Genomic DNA, 27,830 nt, shown 5'->3' with positions numbered 1-27,830 from the left:
TCCTGTAGGCCAAGCAAACCCGAGTCTTTTGGTGTTTGATATAAAAGTGACAGGGAATTAATCGTCAAAAGAAAAGAATGGCTATGCCAAAACTGAGGGATTTCACCTTTCTTCCTCTGGTGTCCATTGGAGAAAGATTGAGCATCCATTTTCTGTAGAAAACAGAGAGCATAGTTTGCAGAGAGATGTGAGACAGGAGAGATACAAATAAAAGAGCATAAATATGAGACGCTCAAATCCAACAGGACATTTTCAGACTGTGGAAAGGCACGTGTGTGCAGCATTAATAACTTCCATTTTATTCAAATAATTTCACATGCTTGAAATCTGATAAAAAGCAAATCTGGAAGACATCTTGGCCTTTCGGGCAACCTCTGAAGACAAAGACATGAATTTGTTTCAGTGGTCATTGTGAGCTTTCATCCGTGCTAAATTACTTAAACCAAGCACTAACGAACTGTGGTTGAACCGCAGCTTAACAAGATTCTGCTCTTTTTCTTTAAAACATTGGATTCCAGTGTTTCAACATTTGATGGACCCACATCGCTAGCGTTGGTTGATATATTCAGCACTGACCAACCATTTTGCAACTTCTAACACTGTCTATGCGAATATGCTGTAATATAGAAACAAAGAACTGCAGATGCTGGTTAGTGCATAGAAGGACGCAAAATACTGAGTAACGGTAGGTCATGCAGCATCCCTGGTGAACATGGATAGGTGACACTTCTGGTCGAGACCCTTTTTCCAAAAGAAGTTTGAAGAAGGATGTCCGCCCGAAATGTCACCTATCTCCTTTTCCAAGATATGCTGCCTGACTTGCTGCGTTACTCCACCTGGTGTCCTTTTATGCAGGAAAGTTAGCTACATCCAGGATGGCAGTTTTGGCTGAATGGTAGCATTCTTGCTACCGAGGTGGAAGATCTCAAGTTCAAACTCTACTGTAGAGACCAGAGTTCAGGCAGCAGTTCTCAGGAGGTGCCAGGATGGTTGCTAAACCCACATCTTTGAGGCGTCACGGTGGAGCAGTGGTAGAATTGCTGCCTTACAGTGCCAGAGACCCGGGTTCAATCTTGACTACAGGTACTGTCTGTACGCAGTTTGTACATTCCATGACCGCGTGGGTTTTCCCCGGGTGCTCCTGTTTCCTCCCACACATACGGGTTTGTGGATTCATTGGCTGCAGTAAATTATCCCTAGTGTAGGATAGTGCTGGTGTGAGGGGAGTGCTGGGCGTCATGGACTCGGTGGGGTGAAGGGCCTGTTTCCATGCTGTATCTGTAAACTAAACATCTGCCATTCATGGTGGATTTAGAAGATCCCAGAACACCAACTGAAATGGAGCACAGGCTATTACTTTGTGTTCTCCTGACCAGTATTTACACTTCAACCAGCATCGCAAAGAAATCATCTGATCTTTTTCTTTGTCTTAAAGATTCTTCAGGCTGTTATCAGGCAATTGAACCATCCTACTAACAACTAGAGCAGTCCTGTGCTACCATCTACCTCATTGGAGACCCTCGGACTATCTTTGATCAGACTTTACTGGACTTTATCTTGCACTAAACATTATTCACGATACTCCCTTTATCGTGTATTTGTACACTGAACAGCTCAATTGTAATCCTGTATAGTATTTCCGCTGACAGGTTAGCATGTTACGAAAGATTTTCACAGTACCTTGGTACACGTGACAATAAACTAAACTCAAATTCAGTTGCATGGTGGTCTGGGGTCTCCTGAAGGACAATTTCTTAATGCATAATTTCATAATTTACGGTTCTGGGGTTCAAAAGTGTGTCCCATCACTTCACACAGAATCCGTAAAAATTCCCATTTTTAGTTGATCTCTATGACTCGTATATTTTTGCATGCATGTGACACCAAATAAAATCCTCTACAGGGCTTTACCAGCTGGACGAAAAGAGACTTTAATCAGTTTATCAAAGCAAATGAAAAGTGGGGCCGTGATGACATTGAAAATATTGCCCGCGAAGTAGAGGGGAAAGTTCCTGAAGAAGTTATTGAATATTCGGGTAAGGTTTTTGACCTGTACTTAACATGTTGCATACATTGTTTTGCAAAGTGTGCACTTTTCTTGTAGTTTGTTTTCATTGTTTATGGTTGGATTATTTTTTTTTGTCTTTCTCAGCTGTGTTCTGGGAGAGGTGTAATGAGCTCCAAGACATTGAAAAAATTATGGCACAAATAGAAAGGGGAGAAGCTAGAATTCAAAGGAGAATTGGCATTAAGAAAGCACTAGACACCAAGGTACGTTCAATAATGTCCCAAATCCCAATTTGTGGTATTGGAGAAAAGCGCAGATCTTGTTTGCATCCACTTGTATTTGTATTGTTCTTGATTTCCAGTTTTACCGATGGTAATATTTTGTCCTTGTACAGATTGCCCGTTATAAGGCACCTTTCCACCAGTTGAGAATTGCATATGGCACAAATAAAGGGAAGAATTATACTGAAGAGGAGGACAGATTTTTGATCTGCATGCTGCACAAGTTGGGCTTTGACAAAGAAAATGTTTACGACGAGCTTAGACAGTGTATTCGGAACTCTCCACAATTCCGATTTGACTGGTTCCTGAAGTCAAGAACTGCTATGGTAACTGTTTTACAAATATACTTGGCTTATATTTTACATTTTAAGAAGATAGTCTTTGTCATACTAACTTGGTTATAATCATTTTTGTTTTAAATAAAGCATTGAATAATTAAATTATTTTGCTTCTAGGAGCTCCAAAGGCGGTGTAATACTTTAATCACTCTAATAGAAAGAGAAAACATGGAACTTGAAGAAAAGGAGAAAGCAGAAAGGAAGAAGCGTGGACCAAAAACCACATTGGTAATTTTATCCACTATACGTTGCATATCAATTATAGGGGTGTGTGTGCGTCTCTGACCCTCCGTTCGGTGATGCTTTATTTCTAATGAACACTCTCCTGCCACTGATTCATAGCATTAAACCAGCTTTGGCTACAGTAAGATTATACTAAATGGATTGTTAATTACTATTGATGTTGCACACTTTAAATTTAATGAACATTAAACTCAAACCCAAGCTGGGTACAGTTAGTCTGGATAAATTAAGTATCATGGACACTGCTTTTAATGAACTCTGGAGAAAACGGATAGGACCCTTCTTCAGACCCGAAACATCACCTATCCTTTTTCTCCAGAGATGCTGCCTGACCCGCTGAGTTACTTCAGCACTTTGTCTATCTTTGGCATAAACCAGCATCTGCAGTTCTTTAAGTCGATGTCCCTTTTAATGTGGCCTAACTGATTCTCAACTTGAATATTTTTTGTTTTTAAATTTTGTGCCACTTTTGAAAGGGTTATGCGCCAGAAGTTTTTAAAGTTCCTAAATACTGGCAAATCAATTGAACTCGGGCTGTTTTTGGATGTTGGCAATTGTCACTTCCTGTTTGACTGTGACTCTGTGAACCAAAGCTACTGATGTACTGCCATTCCCAACCAAAAATAGAAGAGAGTACCTTTAGCATAGAGTATTATCCTCTGGAAACTGAAGGTTATTTTTGTCTGACTGGCTTGCTTGGGCTATTTACGAAAATGTATTGCCCTGGTATGAGGCATGGTTTAAGGAGAGTGGGTTTCATTAATTTTGTTTTAGAGCTGCTGCCTGAGATCCAGGTTCAATCCTGACTTCTGATCTTGTCTGTGTAAAGTTTGCACATTCTTGTGACCATGTGGGTTTCCTCCCACATCTAAAAGAAGTGCATGTTTATAGGTCAATTGCCTTGAGTGGATGCAAAAGTAGGATAACAGAACGAGTGTAAACTGGGCTGATGGATGGTCGGCCCGTACTGTGGGCTAAAGGGCCTGTTTCCATGCTCTTTTAATTGGAAACAATCCTTAAACTTCCTTGGTTTGAACCATATTAGTTTGACAATAGACAATAGGTGCAGTAGTAGGCCATTCCGCCATTCACTGTGATCATGGCAGATTATCCACATTCAGTAACTTTAACTTCAGTATTTTTAACTGACATTCAAAGTTTCGGTGTCATGGTGTTGATTTCTGCAATCCTTTCTGGGTACTGAATATCCTGCATACTTTCACCTTCTAACTGTAGCAAATTTGCAGATGACACAAAGCAGGGTGGCAATGTGAAATGTGAGGAGAATTCAGGGTGACTTGAACAGGTTGGGTGAGTGGGCAGATGCAGTTTAATGTGGATAAATGTGAGGTTATCCACTTTGGTAGCAAAAACAGGAAGGCCAATTATCTAAATGGTGTCAAGTTGGGAAAAAGGGAAAAGTACAACAGGATCTGGGGTTCCTTGTTCATTAGTCAATGAAAGTAAGCATGTAAGTACAGCAGGCAGTGAAGAAAGCGAATGGCCTGTTGGCCTTCATAACAAGAGGAGTTGAGTATAGGAGCAAAGAGGTCCTTTTGCAGTTGAATAGGGCCCGAGTGAGACCGCATCTGGAGTATTGTGTGCAGTTTTGGTCCCCTAATTTGAGGAAGGACATACTTGCTATTGAGGGAGTGCAGCATAGGTTTACAAGGTTAATTCCCGGGATGGCAGGACTGTCATATGCTGAGAAAATGGAGCAGCTGGGCTTGTACACTCTGGAGTTTAGACGCATGAGAAGGGATCTTATTGAAACGTATAAGATTATTAAGGGTTTGGACAGGCTAGAGGCAGGAAACATGATCCCGATGTTGGGGGAGTCCAGAACCAGGGGCCACTGTTTAAGAATAAGGGGTAAGCCATTTACAACGGAGATGAGGAAACACTTTTTCCACACAGAGTTGAGTCTGGAATTCTCTGCCTCAGAGGGTGGAGGAGGCCGGTTCTCTGGATACTTTCAAGAGAGCTAGATAGGACTTAAAGATAGCATAGTCGGGGGATATGGGGAGAAGGCAGGAATGGGGTACTGATTGTGGATGATCAACCATGATCACATTGAATGGCGCTGCTGGCTCGAAGGGCCTACTCCTATTATCTATTGTCGTTTTGTGACATTTAAATAAATGTAAGGTTTTATACTTGGAAACTAATTTGAAGTAATAAGCTTTGTTTTGCCAAACGCTGGCAGGTGGGGCTAATGTAGATGTAGGCTTGGCTAAGTTGGGCCATAGGACCTGTTTCTGTGAATAACTGACTCAGAGTTCCGACCTTCATTTCAGGCACAGAAACGCAAATCGGATGGAGGACCAGATGGACGTGGCCGAAAAAAGAAGCTAAAACTTTGAGTTGTCTGTCTATGCACATCATGTCTGCATAGTGAATGTATTTCAGTTCTGAGGATGTATAAAGGCTTTGATAGAAATCTCGTATGTGGTATTACAACATCATTCCCACTGTGCTAGTCGGAATTAATGTAGTCTAGAGTTTATTGAATTTTAAACAGCTGTGCTGAATATTTTTTACCATGTAATAAAATGGTTTCCATTCAAATGTATGGGTTATTTCTATACTTGTCAAGTTTTATAGTTGAACACAATACAACTTTGTCATGTTGCCAGAGGTGTTGTGGTTTTTATTTCATACTTTGGTAGAAAGAACTTAGATGCTTTGAAACCCAGAATATTTCTACTTATTACTTTATTGAAATGGAACTGCCCATGAGGCAGTGGGAAGGCCCAGTTGAATCATTACTCAACTAAACCTGATTGCCTGTCATTTAAACTGGAAGCCTGTAGGATGGGTGCTGTCTACATTATAACGAGGACATGATTTTGAAGAATTGCATCCAAATAAACCTTCATTGGTGTATTTGCAATCCCACCTGCCTTGCTAAAAGGTCTGACTGAGTATGAGTAACATGGTCTGTCTGAAACAATGTTTTAGCAACAGTAAAATAATCTGCAGAATGTAATAAGCACTTTGGAATTGGCTAGGTCAGGTGTGTCAAAAAATATTTCTAACATAAATAACGGCAGAACTATGGGAGTATGGATAGTTGAAATTGGGGACAAAAGGAAATGCTGGTTCCACTGGCATCATTGATTCTGATCTCTACTCATTGTGCTCATGCTTTAATGTAAGCATTAACCCTGCTGTCCCTCAAGCAACCTGCCTACTACTTCAGGATGCCCACTACTTTTCCAGTAATGTTGCAGGAATTAGTCTGGATATTGGGGCAAGGCAGATTACAATACCATTAGGCAGGAACTAGGGAGGGTAGTTTGCAACCCGTCGTTATTGGGTGATGACATGTGGGAGTTGTTTTAAGGGACAAGGATGGCAAGCTGAGGAACCATGGATGAGGTTGTAAACATGGTCAGGACGAAATGGGAAGCACATGTCAAGTTTAAGAAGGTGGCATCAGATGAGGAATATAAAGGAAGTAGGAAAGAGTGATCAGAAGGGCCAGGAAATGTCATTAGCCAGGTGGATTAAGGAAAATCCTTTTTAAATATTAAAATAAGAGGGAGAAGGTAGGACTGGTCAAAGTTCAAGGTGGGAATCTGGAGTTGGGGGATGCAGGTGAGGTACTTAATTAGTATTTTGCATCTGTATTCACTGAGAAGGACTTGGAGGACAGTGATATCAGTGTAGAGCATACAAATATGTTGGGGCAGTTTAAGATCGAGGTGCTGCTGCTGAGGCTCTTGAAGAACATTAAGTTTGTTAAGTCTCTGAGGTGTGACAGAATCAATCTTATGTTATTGTGAGATTGCAGATGCCTTGATGAGGATTTGTTTCTTCTCTAGCCACAGGTGATGTCCTGGAGGACAGCCAATGGTCCTTTGTTTAAAAAAGTTAACGGACCACAGGGAAGTGAGCCTCATGTCAGTGGTGGGGAAACTATTGGAGGGATTTCTTCAAGATAGGCTTTACTCCCATTTGAAAGAGGGGCTCATTAGGGATAGCCAGCACTGCTTTGTACATGGCTGATCGTGCCACACGAACTTGATTTGACTTTTTTGAGGTGGTGACAAATGGGATTGAAGGTGGTAGGGCAATAAATGTTGTTGACAAGGCCTCGTATGGTAGGCTGGTCCAGTCAATTGACGTACAGGATTCATGGATTTAGAACTGGCTTATTCATAAAAGACTTGTGATAGAAGGTAAATATTTTGGCTGGAGCCAGAGTGGAGTTCCACAGGAATTTGTGATATATAAATATGACCTAAATGTAGATGGGTTCGTAAGATGGAGGAGTTGCAGACTGAGGGAGGCTGTCAGAAGATGTTGCTGAATATCGATCAGCTGTGCAAATGGAGTTTAACCTGAGCAGGTGTGAGGTGTTGAATGCAAGGAGTATGCAGTTAATAGCAAGACCCTGAGCATCATTGATGCGCAAAGTGATCTTGGGGGTCCAAGTTCATAAAGGGTCTGTCCCATGAGCATGGGGCAAGCGCAACCTAACGTGGTCGCTTGAGCCGTATGGCCTCGCGGGGCCGGTCCCATTTTGATCACCGGAGCCATATGGAGTTGTGCGGAGCTGGTCCCGACATAGCACGGGGCTCCGAAAAACTGACCGTGTTCAAAAATTCCGCGCGGCAACGGCCTGCCGGCCCGCAGCCGCATTGAGGCCGTACGGACAGTCTTGACGGCGTACACCTTCGCTCGAACTTCAAGTTAACTCGTACGGGATCACTTGACCACCGCTTCCGGTTTGGTCGCGCTCGCCGCATGCTCGTGGGACAGACCCTTAACTCATTGAAGGTGAAAGCACAAGTTGCCAAGATGGTAAAAGTGGCATATGGTACTCTTGCCTTCATTGCTAGGGTCAGGAAGTCTGTAGCTGTATAGCTCTTTGGTTAGGCCACATATGCAATAATACATGCAGTTCTGGTTGCCCCATTACAGGAATGATGCGGAAGCTTTGGAGAGGGTGCAAGGTTTACCAGAATGCTGCATGGATTAAAGGGTTTCAGCTACAGCGAGAGGCTGGATAAACTGGGATTGTTTTCTCCAAAATGTCAGAGGTTGAGGGGAGACTAGATAGAAGTGTCTAAAACAAGAGGAATAGATAGGACAGTCAGAACCTTGTTCCCCAGGATGGAAATGTCCAACACTAGAGGGCATAGTTATATGGCGAGAGGGGAAAATATAAATAGAAATGTGAGAGGTAGGTTTTTGTTTAGTGTGGGGGCCTGAACTCATTGCTAGAGGTGGTGGTGGAGTCAGATACGATGGTGGCGTTTAATAAGCTTTTAGATAGGGATATGGATCACTAGCAGGCAGATGAGATCAATTACGTTAGGCATTATGTTCAGCACAAACAATGTGGGCTGAAACTATACGTTATGTATTGCACTTGCTTAGCAAACGTTTTAGTGCACAAAGTCCCTTAAATGCTTCAAAATGCCCCAAAACCAATAGCAATCACTCAATCCCACAAGAGGTTGAAGAATGAAAATTAATCTTTAAATTAATTTTAATGATGAAGTAGACAAAGCAACTTTTTCCACTTTTAAAGGCAGCTAAATCAGTAAAGGATAAGGCAAGTGGGCTAATAGTTATTCTTAGTAGTAAAGATGTTCCATAAATAGGACAGATCCACACATGGAAAAGACTTGCACAATGCTTTCAGTTAAAACAGAAATCCCTTTATTCAGCTTAAAGTAATATTCCAATTACAGGTTACATAAGATCATTGAATTTAAATACAGACTACTTTATCAATTTAGCATTTTAAAAGCAAATGTTACATTTCCCTTTTTTGGAAGCAAAAAGTTTCCATTTAAATCATGGGTAATCAAGCTTGAAGGACCTTTAAAGTACTGTGCATGCACAAGGTAAATGTAACCTGGAGGACAATAGTCTGGCGTTGTAGATATTTCGCTAGCTTTAAGAATGATGACACCATTAACAAAATGTTCTTCAGTCCTGTAAAAGCCAGGCACAACACAGCAGTGAGCTTGTGATGAAAAACTAATGACCGCTCCCAAAAGTGACTTGTGCTTTAAACAATCCCCAAATTAAGACACAACCGTTAAAAGCATTTCAAGTACAGATAAACTTTACACGTATTATACAAGTAGATCTTGTAACATTGTGGAATTTCATTTTTAATGCAATTATGAATTTAATATTCCCACTAGAACCACTCTTACACTACTCATGCACTCTAACACCAGTGCTTACAGTTAAGGTGTTTCAAAAGCTCTTGTACTATTGTATGAGGGCCATTTATTGGTAAAATGAAGTTGTGGAATAGGACACTTTACGTGTCTGCATCCCACCCGGCATTAGGAAAAATAAATCCCTTTATCATCTATCCTAAAGTATTCTGACTGCCATCCATTCAAATGGTATTTGCATTTCTTACACCAAACTATCATTTGCAGGTAGGAAAGGAAAAAAATAATTCTCCTTCTGAAATCTAAATGTGAAAGATTAACTCCTTTAGTCTCAGCAAAGATCAAAATCTATGGCTCAGAAGTACAAAGATATTGTATGGATAATGCAACTTAATTTCTCATAAGAAATTAGTAATTGAATCACAACTAAGACAATAGAGGGAGATATACACAAAGTGCTGGTTAACAGTGGCAGCATCTTTTGAGAAAAAGTATAGGCGAGCTGAACTGAAAGGTCACCTATCCTTTTTCTCCAGAGCCGTTGCCTGACCCGTTGAGTTACTCCAGCACTTTTGTGTCTATCTTTGGTGTAAACCATCATCTGCAGTTCTTTGTTTCTACAATAGAGGGAGATAATCGGTATAAAGCATTGCATTAGGAGAACCTGTTGCACTGAGTGAAAGCCAGATTATTGATCAAAGTGCTGGGGCAATGCTGCAGGTTTCTCTTAAAGGGGAATAAAGAATAATTATACAGGCATAATCATACATCTGAACACATCATCCCATTTTCCTGCATGTTCAAACTAGAAGTTAAGCATAAATGAACTACATGGTTTATAACGGCACAACTTTTGAAATCAGAAACACTTATAGAACATTACACACAAAATATTGATACTGGCATTATTTCATTAAGGTAAAGGATTGAAACAGTGATTGCTCCTAACATGTAACTGGCAAGAAATGCATTATTGTGCTTTTTTATAATCTCAAGACTGCCTATCCAAATGGGTGAACTATATAGGCTTTGTATCACAATGCAATCATCACCGATTTAAACATTGGCTCAAAGTCCACAAACTACATTGTTTTCAGAATGTTTAAATACGATCCGACAGTACAGAAGACCACAAAAACCCACTGAAGGTACTTATGCAACTCAAAACATCTAACATGCTATTGGTCACAATGCATAAATAACCAGACTGTGGTCCTGTCCAGGTGAAGTGAATTACATGAGGAACAAAACACTGGCACAGCAAGTACAGCTTCTGCCTCAGCTCCTGCAACCATGGTTTAATGCTGACAACTGCTGTCTATGTGTGGAGTTTGCATGTTTCCCTGTGACAACACGAGTCTTACCCCCAACCCCCAGATCTCCAGTTTCCTTCCAGGGTCCTTTGGTTAATTGACAACTGAAAATGTCCCCAGGTGTGTAGGTGAATGGTGGAATCACAGCGGAGCTGATGGGAATGAGAGAATAGTCAAGTGGAAAATAGTGAGGGAATTGGATTGCTTTGGGAGACATTTTGCCCCATCAAGCCTTTGCAGTAAGGAAATATAGAATTGGCTGAATGGAATGACTGCAGGCACGGCTCAGACTATGGTTCGATGGTTAAGCGAATGCTGCAGAAGCGGGTACCTGCATCCTAGTGCAACACCATTTAGTTTTGGTGTGTTTTTTGTCTGTGCTCAACCTGCTGTGGTTTGGTTCACGATCCTCCATGGTAAACTGACAACTGAAATTCAGGACCAAGCTAACCTCACATGGTTAAAAAGTGATGATGGGATATTTGAAGTGGCCAACGTTGCAGTATGTCCAGTTGATGATATACCAGCTAAATAATCTGAACAATAACATTCAGAGACGGGTTGGATACCAGGGCTTGGAATTCTCCCAAACAGAAATTCAAAGTCTGAATGGACAAGATGATTCTGTGGAAACTCATTAGAAATGTGCTGTTAAACACTTAACAGATCAAACTGTGGATGTTTTCTTGATTTCACCTAGCTTCAATCAGATCTTGGGTTTAGACTAACTAGAATGTGTGCGCCACCTCTGACAAATATAGATCTCACAGAGAAGGGAGATTTGTCAACAGTTCACTCAATATTATCCAAGCAGTTTCTACATCATCTGATGGAATTGTCAAAGAAACATCACCAAAGTTATCTGTACATTTCTTGATCTGGTTTCAGTGTAACAATATAAATAGCTTTTGGGAGGCAGCAGTGATAGATCAAACAGGCACAAACTAATGCATTAGGGACAAAGTCTTCAATGACAATGCTTTCTTGCACACGGAAAATAAATACCTTCAACAGGCCATCATTATTCTGGTCAGGAGCATTTACACCATCTCCTAAAGATGACAACAATCTTCCCAGATAAGCACAATCATTACTACGGTGAAAAGCATTTTATCTTCAGGTCTCTGAACCTTTCATTCAATCCTCTCAGCTCCACCAATTTATGGATAAGTGTATAGATTTAAACCCTGGTGCAATGTTCACCTACAGGCTGATTTCAGAAAGGATGCCGTGGAAGAATGTGACACAGATGGCCGTGGAGGCCAAGTCAATGGATACTTTTGAGGCAGTGATTGACAGATTTGTGATTATTAAGGGTATCAGGGTTATGGGGCGAAGGCAAGAGAATGGGGTTGAGATGGAAAGATAGATCAGCCCAGATTAAATGGCGGTGTAGACTTGATGGGCTGAATGGCCTAATTCTGCTCCTAAAGCTTGTAAACTACTAAGACAAAACAAGTCCCTTTCTTCACACTCATCAAGAAGAACCAACAGCTTTTATAAAATTGTTCTAGATAAATGCTTTTCATACGAATGCAAAAATAATGTTGACAAGTAAACAGGAATAGGATGTCAGTGATAAATTGTGGGACAGGAAGCTAGAGGTTGCGCAAAGTGTTGGAGGCTAGAACGGTGATAATGCTATATCGTTAGCGCATAACCCTTTGATAAGTCAGCATTTCAGTACAGTTTTAAATATCACCAATTGATTAAAAAAAAAGTATATACATCCATCTTGTTGTAGCTCTCTACAAAATTGAGACTTTTTTCAAAATATAAGTAGAACAGATGATCAACACAAAACTGATGATCACAGGAAACAGGACAACATTGCTGTACTGGCCATGTGTGAAATTGTCGACAAAATTAGCATTCCCGTGTTAACACAAAATGCACATCTCATTTATTTGCGTTTCTAGAAAAATATACCTTCATTTTATTTATTTGCCAAAAAAAAAAATTGATTCCAATTAGATTTTCCAAAATATTTTCTTCTTGTAAAGAACGTAAGAAATAAAAATCCAGATGGTGGTAGCAAGAAGATTCTGGGCCAAGTGTTCCCCATGTGAATGGTCATTAAGCATTTTCCATCGGAAAGGAAAATAGTGCTCAAACACCTCGTGTCCAACATACACCAGAATTGAGTTCATCCCTGCAGAGATTGGAGAAAGTAAATGTGATCATCTCTGTCACTTCGAAGTTGCATCTGACACACTTATCACAGTAACTAATAAGATGGAATCAAAGAGCAACAGGTAGTGCAGAGAGAAAAATAACCAGAGTACACCATATAGCAATTGCAAATCTAAGCGATATTTGTTTCCCAATTACTTAGGAGTCTGTGAAAACAAGCGCTCATGTTGATAAGTCTGAATATTTGCACGTTTCTCTATGCTGTAGAAATACAGCACGGAAACGGGCCCTTCAGCCCACCGACCAGCGATCACCCCGTGCACTAGCACTATCCTACACCAATCTGTGCTATGCCCCATTAATCCAGAAAAGTTCTCCTTTGGTTTCCTTCTATAGCCCAATTAGCAAGAGAGCATAGGTTTGAGAAGGAGATGATTTAGTGGGCATCCGAGAGAGAATATTCTCATTATCCCCACCACAAGTATCATCTCTGGTGGTTACAAATACCCAGCCAGTAGAAATAAATTTCTATTGAAAATGAAAATTAAACTGCAGATGCTCGATATTTGACATAAAAACAGAAAATACTGAAAATGACGTCGCAGATCAGCAGCAGCTGTGGTACGAGAAATGTTTCAGGCTCAAAACTATTATCAGTTGTGAAATTCTGCTACTATCAGTTGTGAAGTGTTTCCAACATTTTGTGTTTTTATTAAAGATATTCTTCTGTTTAAAAACATCAAGGTAATCTGCTGTTTATCCTTTACTGCCAGCACATTCTTCTTAAAAAATAATCCTGCAGATATGTGGGGGCACTCTCTCCTATTCGTATTGGATTGTTTTATTATTGCCAAGTGTACGGAGATAGTGATATGCTTTGTTGGTTTTTATCCAGTCAAATCATACCATAAATGATTACAATCAAAGAGCAAAGGGTAGCATATAAAAATCATAATGCATGGTATAGTGTTACAGCATTACAATATTTATAATGTTACAGCCACGGAGAAAATGCAGATTTAAAATAGTGCAGGGGATACAATGAGGTATGCTAGGAGATCCTGACTGCACTCTTAGCTTATGAGGTTTGTTCAGTCATCTGAATCGTCAGCAGGGAAGGAGCTGTGCCTGAATCTGGTGGTATGTGCTTACAAGCCTTTGAACCGTCTGGGATATAGAAGGGGGAAAATGACCAGGATGTGAGTGAGAGCTCCTTGATTATGTTTAGGCTGCTTTCTTCAGGTAGGTTCACAGTGTAGATAAGAATTGATGGTGGGAGGGTTGGGGAGACTGGTTTGTGCGATGGATGGTGCTGCCTCCACAACCCTGCAGGTTCTTGCAGACTTTGGCAGACCAGTTGCCAAAACAAGCTGTGATGCATTCCAATATGACGCATTCCACGGTGCATCTATAGAAATTGGTTAGAGTCGTTGGACTGCTGTCTGCTACTGCACAGCAAGTGGCAGCAACTTCAGCTCATCACTGGCTCTTTGTACCAACCTAGTTAAAGGATCTGGGCGGCACAGCAGCACAAAGGGCGACAAGGTGGTGCAGATGGTAGAATTGATGCCTCACAGAGACAGAGACCTGGGTTCCATCCTGATCTTGGGCACCATCTGGGTGGAGTACTGCATGGTCTTCCTGGGTTTTGCATGGGTTTCCTCTAGGTGCTCCAGTTTCCTCCTACATCCTGAAGACGTGCTGGTTTGTTGGTTAATTGACCTCTAAATTGCCCCTAGTGCATAGGGAATGGAAAATAAATTGGGATACCATTGAACTAGTGTGAATGGGTGATCGATGGTCGGGGTGGACTCGGTAGGCTGATGGACCCGTTTCAATGCTGTATCTCTAAACTAAACTAAATTCTGGGGACCATCTGAGGGGGCCGGAGGTTGTGAGCAGGGTGAAATCAGGTGGGAGTCAAGCAACCAGAAATGTAAAAAGTCAAAAATAAATCTTGAATCGTGCCATGGTGAGATCTTCCATACCTGGATAGTAAAAGGGAGTTCCAGTCCAGTATTTCTTTATATCCACCACAGAATAAATCAGCAAGAGAAGCATGTAGGCAAAACAACTTAGTGTTGTAACATAAGAGAAGGACCTGTATGGGGAGGAGAAAAGCAATATTTCTTTACCACGAGTAAATACTTTATCAGTGGCAAATACAATTACAGAATAATGTGCAGCTTCCCTATGATCACTTATGATGATGATGATACTTCATTATCACATGTACCTAGATATAGTAAAATTCTTTAGTACTGCACACAATAGACAAAGTACACAAGAGTCACCAAGTTTCTGGCTCTGGCAAAGTTATACAAAGTACTCATTAGTTATGTTGGTCCCTCTTCATTCTCAGCACTCCGCAGCCGTCTGTGCCAATGAATTCCACAGATTCACCACCCTCCGACTAAAGAATTTCATGCTCATGTCCTTTCTAAAGATACGTCCTTTAGTTCTGAGGCTATGCCCTCTGGTCCTAGACTCTCCCACTAGTGGAAACATCCACTCCGCATCCACTCTATCCAGGCCTTTCATTATTCGGCCTTCACAGATTGCAACATTAGACGGCACGTTACAGTTGATACAAGTAAGTTGTTCATCATCCATAAACCAGGTCACGTTTGCGGCTAGTGCCAATTCTTGCAGGAGTTTAATGCCCCCCCCATGTTTAATGCAACAACATACATACCAGAGGTTCTTGTTGACTGGAATGAATCCATGGTCTCTAGAGCATTTTGTAAGGAAAGCTGAAATAACACCCTGCAGGCATCAAAGCAGATCACAGTGTTAGATAAACAAGGAACATTTCATTAACCAAATGTCCTACTTGATCTGGCAAGGCTTTTTATATTATAAATTTACATACCAGCAGGATGCTCCAAAATAAGAATCTAAGCAGAATCGGCTTGTGTTGACCTTTGTAAATAAGAAAAATCTTTCCAGCCTGCAAAGAAAAAACCACGATGAGCTATATCTTTCGATGTTTTTATTAGGCTGTACATACTGTAACAAGGGATGGTGTAGACTGCACACACATCTTTGTACTCAAACAATTGAGTGAATGGTAGGTAACCTTCTTCCATGCATCATCCCTATGTTACAAAATGGCCACAGTTTAGTTTAGAGATACAGCATGGAAACAGCCCCTTCGGCCAGAGTTCACGCCGAACACCGATCACCCGTACAATAATTCTATCCTACATACAAGGGGCAATTTAACGAATTCAATTCACCTACAAACCTGCACGTCTTTGGAGTGTGGAAGGAAACCGGAACACCCGGAGTAAACCCACGCAGTGACTGGGAGACAATACAAACTCCGTACAGGCAGCACCCGTGGCCAGGAGCGTACCCAGGTCTCTGGCACTGTAAGGCAGCAACTCTACCGCTGCGCCACTGTGCCACCCCAGTTGAAAGGAAATTCTGGCTGAAACACACTCGGAATGTTTTAATGCAAACCTTTATTTCTTCCATAAACCAATTAAGCCCAGGTGTCTAAAATTATGCCAGGCTATCAAAAAACAAACTTTAATGGTTCTGAATTAATTGTCTAGGAAGTGCACAACCAGGAAGAGACAACAGCAGTAGCTACCCACTAACTTCATCATTGACTAGCAGCCATGAAGAAGCCCCTTAAATTGTGATGAATAAAGTGACTTCTAGTCCATCTTCTTCAGACTTCAACAATACAAAAGATGGTTCAGAACCAAGTGGGTATATCTCACATCTCGAGACAATTAACTGCTCCTGAATTCCTGTTCAAACAACCTCAGTAGCCGCTGTAATTTAGAGATTGTGCATTACCTGCAGACCCAGAAATGCCATCACAATTGAATTGATCAGACCCAGTAGGTTCTCTGGATCAAAAGGCACAGTTGTCTTATAAAGCATCTGCAAAAAAAAATATTTGGATGGTAATTACAACCTCTAACAAAAATACTTACAATATTTTTTAAAGCAGAAGTGGCATCATCCACAGAACAGAAACCATAGTCCTAACATGAAAAGACCAGGCTGGCAAACATTTCTCAAAGGTTGGGTCACGTTCAAATGGTTTGTTTACTGCATTCTGATGCTTCGGACAAAACCATTCCCTCCACAACCATTCTCAGAGTGATTTACGGGATGCCTCTTTATACAATTGAGATTAATGAAGATTTTTTTTTAAAGAACCTTTTATCAAGGGACTGATACTTCCCCATACGTTTCAGTTACAACAAAACAGGAGAGGTATGGGTGGGGAGAAGAGAGAAAACAGCAAAGTGAGAGAGATTTTGCCCCTTCGACATGGATATTTATTTATTTTTTTGCTGTTATTAATTTACTTGGAAGATCCTTCCAAACCATTGGCATTCACAAAAAGTTATTTGGTCCAATTCCCTGCTATATTTGGAACTATTAAACTGGGCTTCCATTTAATTTAAAAGGTTACTTTATCCTCAGAAGCAAGCATAAATTCCTCCAAACCTTGTTTCGCCCAGTATTTGTAGTCAAGAAGGAATACCCATTTATAGTCACATAAAGTCCCACACTGATCATGTCCAATAACAGGCATCTTAACCGCAAGAGTTTTGTACCCGTCTCAAATAATGTAGTCCCTTTCTATCCCTTTCTATCATGCATCCTACCCAAACAGACATCATGAGGACAATTATTTTCTGCAAATGTTGCTAAGATTTTGCATGCCTCAAAGATCAAGGTCAATTAAACCACCCATGATGACATCGATGCATTGATGCAAACTCCGCACACTGCGAGTGTCTATCAAGATGTGTATGGATTATTTACTTGACTTAGCACCTTGTTTTGGATGGAACAGTATCATTTTTGTGAGATTTGGGGACATCAGCACCCTCTCACATACCATTCTGAACACATTAATTAACCTTGCCTTTTAGAACCAAATATGAGAGTTTATACTGTGCCATTACGGAAGGCAAAGACAGCTTTCTGATTAATCCCAAAAGCGAAACAATGCTTTTAGGTTTCTTAAGATACAAAAGAAATGTAAAATTCAGCAGGTTCTTACTGTGCAGGAAGGATGTTGATAAATATGCTTCTCTCCAAAGACCATACGATCAATGTAACCTGCTGCTCCTCCAGTGCAGTTTGCAAATTGTCCAAAGTCTCCAATCCCTCCAGGACCGAGGTAACCTCTGACAAGCAACAAATTCCCTTGTTTAGATATAGATTTAACAGGGGAGATAATGCTGCTGCACAGCTCCAATTACCCGAGCTTGATCCTGACCTCCTGCATTTTCACCTCATGACCACAAGGGCTTCCTGTGTGCTCTGGCTTCTGCCCCATTCCAAAGATGCGCTTGCTGGGCGCTCGTGTACTGTAAATTACACCTCAGCTTTCGCACCAGCAGGCTGAGGAACAGCTTCTTCCTAAATACCATTACCCTGCTGAACTCACAGGCCCGATGCTAGCTATTTTTATACCCTTTTATCTGTATATATTTATTTGCCTATGTACTAGTTCAATTCATCACATTGTACATATTGTTTTAACCAGTATTTTTAATACTTTGCACTGTGATTAGATGCTAAACTGCATTTTGTTGCACCTGTACTCGTATTTGTGCAATGACAATAAATTGAATCTAATCTAATCTAATGCACATGGGTGGCAGGAGACTCATAGGAGTTGAAGGGCATGCAATTAGAATAGGTGACAGAAAAAGGAAGTGGGTGAATGGGACTGTTTTGCATGCCAAGAGCCAGCATAGTCTTAATGGGCAGAATGGCCACCAAGGTTGCAAGACGATATACAAGGATGAGGACTTGTTGATTCAGCTCAGAAAATTAAAAAGCTTTAAGCTTGGAATAAAATATCCAAACAAACCCTATGAGTTAAGGTAATATGTGAATGCAATATTTGGCAAAGTGACGAAAAATAAGAGCATAAAACAAAAAAAGTACTCGACTTAGAGGATCAGCACCACAGCACTGTAGAGAAAGTATTGGGTGTCATGCTCCAGAGCACAAACATTGTAATCAGCTTTTTGATGTATATACACAACAGGAAAACAGAAGCTTGTTGGTAACTGCCTACATTTTTGTTGTAGACACAAAAAGCTGGAGTAACTCAGAACAGGCAGCATCTCTGGAAAGAGAAGGAATGGGTGACATTTCAGGTCAAGACCCTTCTTCAGACTCGAGTCGCAGTGACCAGTGGGGTACCATAAGGCTGCAGCGACTAGCGAGGTAACGCAAGGCTCGGTGCTGGGACCGCAACTATTTACAATATACATTAATGATTTAGATGAAGGGATTAAAAGTAACATTACCAAATTTGCAGATCACACAAAGCTGGGTGGCAGTGTGAACTGTGAGGAGGATGCTATGAGGATGCAGGGTCACTTGGACAGGTTGGGTGAATGGGCAGATGCATGGCAGATGCAGTTTAATGTGGATAAATGTGAGGTCATCCACTTTGGTGGCACGAACAGGAAGACAGATTATTATCTGAATGGTGTCAAGTTGGGAAAAGGGGAAGTACAACGAGATCTGGATGTCCTTGTTCATCAGTCACTGAAAGTAAGGTTGCAGGTACAGCAGGCAGTGACGAAAGTGAATGGCATGTTGGCCTTCATAACAAGAATAGTTGAGTATAGGAGCAAACAGGTCCTTCTGCAGTTGTACAGAGATCACACCTGCAGTATTGTGTGCAGTTTTGATCTCCAAATTTGTGGAAGGACATTCTTGCTATTCAGGGAGTGCAGTGTAGGTTCACGAGGTTAATTCCCGGGATGGCGGGACTGTCATATGTTGAAAGAATGGAGCGACTGGGCTTGTATACACTGGGATTTAGAAGGATGAGAGGCAAACATATATTATTAAGGGATTGGACATGCTAGATGCAGGAAACATGATCCCGATGTTGGGGAGTCCAGAACCAGGGACCACAGTTTAAGAATAAGGGGTAGGATATCTAGAACGATGAGGAAAAATCTTTTCACCCAAAGAGTTGTGAATCAGTGGAATTCTCTGCCTCAGAAGGCAGTGGATGCCATTTCTCTGGATGCTTTCAAGAGAGTTGCATAGAGCTCTTAAAGATAGCGGAGTCAAGGGATATGGGGAGAAGGCAGGAACGGGGTACTGATTGTGGATGATCAGCCATGATCACAGTGAAAGCCAGCATCTGCAGTTCCTTCCTATACATTAACTTTTTTGTTGCGATTTATATTGAAGAAGAAAATGAGGTAGACTATACATGTTAATGGTCCACAATGGTCCATAGCAAAATACTGGCTGTGGGAAGCAACACAATCATTAGAAGGGACAAATCATCTCCAGGCTCAGTTTGAGAAAAAGCGAATTGAGCTAAATGTGGGTGGGCATCTTGGGATGAACAAGACCAGAATCAAGTTTGATTGTATCTGCGAAAATCATCAACACCAGATTCAATAAAATATATGTTGGAAATACCAAGAAGCATGCAAGTTGTGGAAAAATATTACCAAGGGCATTGGAAACAAGAATGCTTTACTGTTAGTGGTTGGAAAAGGTACAGATTAAGTGGTACGTCTAAGTTACTGTTAATAAATAATTACAGCCACATTAAAATTAAACAACTTTCATTCGTGCTACAATATTAAAAACATGCAAAAAATGACAATGAGAAAATGGGGCCAATTTTGGAAAAATGTGAGAAATTATATTTACTCACATTTGTCAGGTATATTGGATAGTAAAAAGAGAGAAAAATGCCAGGTGACAGCTCGGGACACTGGAGCGTTAATTTTGAATCATTGATCCAAAATAGGAAGCAAGTATTTACATTGTTTCCTTACTAAGGAGGAGGTTAAACAAAGTCACTGTGCAACAAGAAGAATATTATAACAAAAAGAATTTGAAACATTTTATTCAGCCTAAAGCAAGATGAGATGCGTATGGGATCACAAGAAAATCATCATAGGTCCTCAATGGCTCCTTTATTTGAGGCAAGTGTGGCTATGATCAGGAAAGATAGGAATTAGCCAAAGCAGAATACATTTGGGTGGGGGGGGGGGGGGGGGGGAAATGGGTTTGAGATTTAATTCAGATATTACGGGCCACACATGTAATCATGAAAATATTAAAATCGGGGTGGAGATGGAATTCCCTTATGTTCCTAAATAGTGAAAATAATTGAGATTTCAAATTAAATTCCAAACAGGGCAACTCAAAATGCAAACGACATTAACAGAAAAGGCACAGCAGAAAATTGCATTGGATGAAGAGTATCAAAAGATGGAAAGCTTACAAAGGGTGCCATGAGGTGAATTTGTGCTCTGGATCTTTTATTGCAATAGTTTGCACCATTTCCAGCATTTTCTGTTTATATTATTGCAAGCTAGGTCTTTATTTATTAAGCACTACAATGTGATTTAACAAACCGTTTACAATTATGAAATGATTAGACAGGTAAAATGTTACAAAATTCAGTGATTGAGAAATATTGAGCAACATTTCCTTGGATACATTAGTTTAGAGATACAGCATGGAAACAGGCCCTTCGGCCCACCGAGTCACGCCAACCAGTAATCCCCCATCACTAGCACTATCCTACACACTAGGGAAGACAGTTAACTACAAATCTGTACATCTTTGGAATGTGGGACGAAACCAGTGCACCCAGAGAAAACCCACGCAGTCACGGGGAGAACGTACAAACTCCGTACAGACAGCACCTGTAGTTAGGATTAAACCCACGCCTATGGTGCTGTAAGGCAGCAACTCTTACTGTTGTGCCACCATGCACACATATGCATTAGAATTATAACAAAATTAGCTAATTCTGGCATAGTTAGTTTTTGTAAACATAAATATCAATATTGGAATGAACTCCTGAATAAAATAGTGGAACCAACAACAGTAAGCTTTTAAAAACATCAGGCTATCTCATTCATGATTACTCTGTCCCCGAACTATTGAAGAACATGAGAGAATTCAGCAACCAATTCACTATTGCATATAATAAATGGCTTGGTGCCAGACAAAGCAATTGGTGGACATTAAATAACATGATTGGAGTTTTACAGGATTGTGCACAGATTCAAATAGGCCTGCAGGTATGGTGCAGATCATGAATGTATTTTGACGAATTACCTTTTCAAAAATTAATACTGAACAATCATAGGGTCAACATGTGATGTGAATTCCTCACATTATTATGGTCCATGTGGTGAAGGTGGTCATACATTTATGTAATGATGTATGAACAGCTTCATCACATGGACCATAATAATTCAAAAGAAAGGACTCCCACCACCTTCTCAAGAAAACCAGATTGCCAACAAATTCCAGCCACAACCCATCAATTAACAATATAAGAATAGGTTGCATTCTACGCCCAGAGAGCACGGCAGTGGTCAACGCCCAGATTGCACATGCATGGTTTACATCCAAAGAATAGGGTATATGTGGGGAGGGCTGCTTACTCCAGCATTTTGTGTTTGTCTGCAGTTCCTCTCACCACATATACAGGGAGGGTGTTAGTTATGGGGTGGGGCAGTGTGGACGAGGGAAGCCAAAAGATCACGGCCTAGTCTTGGGGGCGTCCAGAATGGCAATTTTTAACATGAACAAAAGATACAACAATAAATAGTTCCACGAGGGCAGAAACAAAAACACAAGGTTGCCAGGCTCTCTTACTGTTAAATAGTCCAGTAACAGGATAATTATGAAAAATAAGTTAAATTCCTTTATTATAGCAGTGGATTGTTTCATAAATAATAGCGTGTTCTTAAGCATAAAGCAGTGATGACCATTCTGCTAAATTCATCAACGTGTGCATGATTCACACTCCTCTTCATCCACCCAAGCCCCTAATTGCTTACAAATATGGCAACACTGAAGATTTATCAGTGCGCCAGAGAAATAATATTGATGGTACAATGATTTCACCATCAACATGGGTGGGTTTGAACTCACATTCAGGCCTATGGTTGATTAGCCCTGTAGCATATCACTATACGATTGGTTCCATGCTCTGGGCCCATTTTGTAGACCAGTGGAATATAGTCCTAGATCCATCTTAATGATTGTGGAACAGTCCTTGATCCATCTTATAAACAGCGGAATATAGTCCCAGCTGCATCTTATAGACCAGTGGAATACAAGTCCTAGATCCATCTTATAGACCAGTGGAGTACAGTCCTAGATCCATCTTATAGACTATCTGATAGTCCTAGGTCCATTTTAGAGACCAGTGGAATATAATCCTAGACCCATCTTAGAGACAAAGTGAAAACAGTCCTACTCCCATCATAGAGACCAATGGATAACATCATCCTGCTTTTCATCTTGTTAGTTGGTGAAATCTCACCCAGTGAAGTAGAAATCCGTTATTCCATTGCAGAAAGCAAGTACGTACCGTGGGCAACCTGGTACAGGCAATAGAAAAGTCAAACACAGCCAAACGCACTCCAGTAGCAGGATAACAATCCACTGGGGCCAGTATAGTAAAATGTCCCTGGCTGGAGACCACCAGTTGTCCTGTAAAGATTTTTAAATGCATTAAATTAGCACGGTTATTGCAAGAATGGTTTGTGGCTTCGAAGACGAAGAATCAAGAGCTAAATCCTTAATGGCCCAGTCATTAGCAACCCCACACGACAAAAAATTCCAGTTCCAAATAACATTCAAGACATGAGTACGCAAAGACACTGCAGAGCCCAGGGCTTCATAAGTACATTAATAATAGGAGCAGAATTAGGCCATTCGTTGCATTGAGTTTACTCCACCATTCAATCATAGCTGATCTATCTTTCCCTCTCAACTCCATTCTCCTACCTTCTCCCCACAACCTTACTAATCAAAAACCTGCCAATCTCCGCTTTAAAAATACTCAATGACGGCCTCTACAGCCATCTGTGGCAGTGAATTTCTCAGATTCACCACCCCCTGACTAAAGTAATTCCTCCTCATCTCATTTCTAAATGTATGTCTAAAGGGGCTGCTGCACCATTATGGAAAAGCAGTGAAACAGTTGTTCTTTTAAAGAAAACAAACATATCGAAACTTCATGGTCACTTTTTTTGCTTGAGACAAACTCTCCATTTGTGGACTGTTTTATAAACTGAAATCATCATGGGAGGACTTGAAGTCGCTTTCAAGCTGTGTTCTCTAGCCTATCACTAAATTATCGTCTCCAAGCACTTGCTACTGCTGAGCAACTGCAGAACAGTTACCCAAACAAAACTGGCATTGAATTTGTATTGATACTTCATAATGCCTTAAAGAGCCAGACCAACACATTAGAATCCATTCTGTCACCACAATATACTTCAGTAAACTGGCTGGCAGCAATGGAGATGCTGGGATTGAAGGCTAATTCCTGCTCATCAGGCACCTGTTTACTTAACCAAACTAACAAAACAGGAACAAGTGCAGCAGCATTAAAAAAAAAAGAAAAAAGTAACCCCCTCCTTCAACAATCTCACCTAATGCCCTCAACAAAGACATAGGAGCAGTTGCCAATTTCATGGTTCAAAATATAATATCTTGAAGTAAATTAGTCTATTGGAAGCAAGATTGCTTAAAACGTATGCATGCAACAATTGGAATATCTGTAAGTTGGCAATTCTTCAACAGATTTGACATTGGTGTCGAACTGATATCCACAATTTAATAAATGTAAACCATCTAACCACTAAGCCAAGGTAAAGAGATATGCAATGCTTTTTTTTTTACCAAACCAAGACTTTCAGGATAGCCTTTTCCACATAGAACTTCCAGAACAGCAACCACACCGTATGTGAGACCAAGCCTCTGAAGCACGCCGGGGATTCGCAGAGTGTCCCAGGAAACTGCAGGAGGAAAAGCAGCACAGAATTAGAACAGCTCTTCAGCCTATCAAGTTTGCCCGTTAAGCAGCAAATTTGCCTGGAACAAGTTCCATATATTCTTAATCCGATAAACCATCAAAGACAACACCTTCATGAGGATTTATTTCAAACATGGCATTTCTATGAAGAGAATAAATATCCAACTATATTTATATTATTGATAATAGACTAAAGACAATAGCTGCAGGAGTAGGCCATTCGGCCCTTTGAGCCAGCACCGCCATTCACTGTGATCATGGCTGATCATCCACAATCAGTACCCCCTTCCTGCCTTCTCCCCATATCCCCTGACTCTGCCATCTTTAAGAGCTCTATCTAACTCTCTCTTGAAAGCATCCAGAGAATTGGCCTCCACTGCCTTCTGAGGCAAAGAATTCCATAGATTCACAACCCTCTGCGTGAAAAAGTTCTTCCTAATCTCCGTTTTAAATCGCTTACTCCTTATTCTTAAACTGTGGCCCCTGGTTCTGGACTCCCTCAACATCGGGAATGTTTCCTGCCTCCAGCGTGTCCAAACCATTAATAACCTTATATGTTTAAAAAAGATCCCCTCTCATCCTAAATTCCAGAGTATACAAGCCCAGCTGCTCCATTCTATCAACATATGACAGTCCTGCCATCCCGGGAATTAACCTCGTGAACCTACGCTGCACTCCCTCAATAGCAAGAATGTCCTTCCTCAAATTTCGAGACCAAAGCTGCACACAATACTCCAGATATGGTCTGACTAGGGCCCTGTACAACTGCAGAAGGACCTCTTTGCTCCTATACTCAACTCCTCTTGTTATGAAGGCCAACATGCCATTCGCTTTCTTCACTGCCTGCTGTACCTGCATGCTTACTTTCAACAATCTTGTTTCCAATAGGCTTTAAGTATGTTTTAATTCTACTTACATCAGAAAATATTTTGGACAGTTTATGCGCCCTGTGAAAGCTCCTATTCAATTTGTTTATTTTTCTTGGGGATAAACCCAGACTGGAATGGACACAATCTTTGTTTGCTTCTGGCTTCTGATTAAATATAGTCAGAGTCATACAGCATGAAAACACGCCCTTCTGCCCAACTTATCCATGTCGACCAGGATGCCCCATCTACACTAGACCCACCTGCCAATGTTTGGTCGATATTCCTCCAAACCTTCTAAAACTTACTAGTAAAGCTCCAAGGCTTACAATGGTCTCAACCTTTGATTAGGATACATTTGCACCTGAAAAATATTGCAAGCTTAACATATTTTAAGAATGTATCTAAAATGGGTGCAATATTGAAATTAGCCATGTGCTCCAATGGCTCTCCTTTAACCAGTCTCTTCACTTTATTTACAGCTTTAAATAATAATTCATCTTTTGCATTCAACTAGAATCTTAACAACTACCCCAATCTCTGCTTCTACGAAAGACAGAACATAAGAAAATAGGTTTCTATTGCAGTCATAGACCTCAAGGATGCAGCAGACCATTCAACTACTCAAGCCTGCTCTGCCATTCAATATGATCATGGCTGATCTGACCCTAGCCTTATCTGTTCTGTGCCTGGCCCCTTAGTCCAAATATTCACTGTTCTTTCAAAAATGTATCTTCTATTAGAAATAATCTAGTTAGCCTTTACTGGCTGGCCAATTTGAAATTCTACCACAAGGTTCAAGGTCAGTTTATTGTCACATGTACCAATTATGGTACAGTGAAATTTGAATTACCATACAGCCATACTAAAAAAAACTAACAAGACACACAATTACATAAAAGTTAACATAAACATCCACCACAGCGGATGTATGCGCTGACATGTAATCTGAATAATCAATGCTCATTTTCACACTTGGCACTATGGTCAAGTTGCTACGGTAATGGACTAACGAACAGTTCTGGGCAACCACCAACTAGAGGTTGAATTTCAAGATGACAGCTTAGAAGTTGAAGATCAACCTCGTAAACACATCAGGTTTAAAAAAATACAAATCAGAGTAATGATAATCCTGAAATTACCAGATTGTCATAAACACCCATCTGGTTCATTAATGTCCTTCAGTGAAGGACATTACCTTCATTAATTCAAAAAACAAAATCACACTGTTAAACATTCATGCATGTCTCTAAATCAGTACTTACGTGGCCCCTTGCAATAATTTGGGTTGATGATAAAGATGCCGAGTAATATTAGGGCTGCAGTTCTCCAAGCAACTTTAACCAAAAGTTTCCACTTGGAACGGTGAACCTGCAATGCTGAGTTCAGGGACAGTGCAATGGAAGTTCCCATGATAAACACAAACCTGGGACAATAGAAAGCAGGCACATCAATATTGAAAATCAACAATTTATTACTTTTCACACACATAGATACACTTCCCACTCCTTTCCTTTTGGGGTTGCTCATTTCACATTTCATAGATGCAGTCAAGCCTACTGAATATTTACTCTGTTTTCCTTTCACTTTGCTTAATTTATCTTTGAAAAACAACAAGACTACAAAGTTATCAGGATTCATGGTAATTATATGCAGCGTATTCATATTAAACACAAAGTATTTGTGCTATAACATCAAGCCCAATGTCAAAGTAGTATCTACACTACCTATACACATTTATGTTATAGGACAATAATTAACTTCATATTCAGTAATAAGCTATCTACATGGTAACAAACACACAAGCTAAACGTTTAACCAAGAAACCCAATCCATATGCCACATGAGAATCCAAAATCCCTTTTCAAAGTTATACTATGGGACAACTAAAAAAATAGGCGTATATATGTCAGTATATCATTGGGGTTATCCAATGGGCACCTTCCTTAACAGGTGTTTCAGTGAGTTAGCCTTAATAATAATAATAATAATGCATTTTATTTGCTGGCGCCTTTCTGGACACCCAAGGACACCTTACAAGACATAAAATCACAATGCATTTATCAATATTAAAATCAAGTTGATTAGAAACAAAAAACAAAAAATAAATAAAAAAATACACAAAACATTTTAAGTCATTAAAATCAGGGTGAACATGGTGGAAGTTATGTCGGGTATGCTAATCTAAACAGGTGTGTTTTGAGTTGTGATTTGAATTGATCGATAGTGTCCAGGTGACGGATGGGAGGTGGGAGAGTGTTCCAGAGACGTGGGGCAGAGCAGCTGAAGGCTCTGGCACCCATGGTGCTGAGTCTAAATGTGGGGACAGTTAAAATTGCAGCTGAGGAGGAACGAAGTGACCAGGAAGGAGTGTATGGTAGCAGCAGGTCAGAGAGGTATTGGGGAGCAAGGTGGTGTAGGGCTTTGAAGGTCAGCAGTAAAATCTTGTAGTTAATCCGGAGGTGCACAGGGAGTCAGTGGAGCTGAGTGAGGATGGGTGTGATGTGGTCCGATGATCTGGTGCGGGTGATGATCCGGGCTGCAGAGTTTTGAATGCATTGGAGGCGGTGAAGAAGTTTATTGGAGGTGCAAGTGAGGAGGGTGTTGCAGTAATCGATGCGGGATGTGACCAGAGCGTGGATGAGGACTTTTGTATTATCTTTGGAGAGGGAAGGGCGGAG

At 40.7% G+C, this 27,830-nt stretch overlaps 2 protein-coding genes across 2 annotated transcripts in view; one reads left to right on the top strand and one right to left on the bottom strand.

Annotated features, from left to right (window-relative positions):
* LOC116973570 (SWI/SNF-related matrix-associated actin-dependent regulator of chromatin subfamily A member 5) overlaps window positions 1-5,502 on the top strand; it is a 43,263-nt gene extending 37,761 nt beyond the window's left edge. Inside the window, exons 20-24 of the mRNA XM_033021781.1 lie at window positions 1,904-2,036; window positions 2,153-2,271; window positions 2,403-2,615; window positions 2,745-2,855; window positions 5,168-5,502. Of these exons, the coding sequence (XP_032877672.1) occupies window positions 1,904-2,036; window positions 2,153-2,271; window positions 2,403-2,615; window positions 2,745-2,855; window positions 5,168-5,233 (642 nt within the window). The 3' untranslated portion in view covers window positions 5,234-5,502. The remainder of the gene's footprint in view (window positions 1-1,903; window positions 2,037-2,152; window positions 2,272-2,402; window positions 2,616-2,744; window positions 2,856-5,167) is intronic.
* Window positions 5,503-8,520: 3,018 nt separating this feature from the next.
* hgsnat (heparan-alpha-glucosaminide N-acetyltransferase) overlaps window positions 8,521-27,830 on the bottom strand; it is a 44,767-nt gene continuing 25,457 nt past the window's right edge. The window contains exons 10-18 of the mRNA XM_033021770.1: window positions 26,415-26,575; window positions 24,151-24,266; window positions 22,832-22,953; window positions 17,498-17,624; window positions 16,273-16,359; window positions 15,335-15,412; window positions 15,158-15,228; window positions 14,451-14,563; window positions 8,521-12,481 (exon numbers count right to left, since the gene is read on the bottom strand). Coding sequence (XP_032877661.1) covers window positions 12,300-12,481; window positions 14,451-14,563; window positions 15,158-15,228; window positions 15,335-15,412; window positions 16,273-16,359; window positions 17,498-17,624; window positions 22,832-22,953; window positions 24,151-24,266; window positions 26,415-26,575 — 1,057 coding nt within the window. The 3' untranslated portion in view covers window positions 8,521-12,299. The remainder of the gene's footprint in view (window positions 12,482-14,450; window positions 14,564-15,157; window positions 15,229-15,334; window positions 15,413-16,272; window positions 16,360-17,497; window positions 17,625-22,831; window positions 22,954-24,150; window positions 24,267-26,414; window positions 26,576-27,830) is intronic.

The sequence above is a fragment of the Amblyraja radiata genome, chromosome 1, assembly GCF_010909765.2.
Source record: "Amblyraja radiata isolate CabotCenter1 chromosome 1, sAmbRad1.1.pri, whole genome shotgun sequence".
NCBI classification, from domain to species: Eukaryota; Metazoa; Chordata; class Chondrichthyes; order Rajiformes; family Rajidae; genus Amblyraja; species Amblyraja radiata.
Note: the sequence above shows the minus strand (reverse complement) of the source record. Positions and strands in the feature narration are given on the sequence as shown.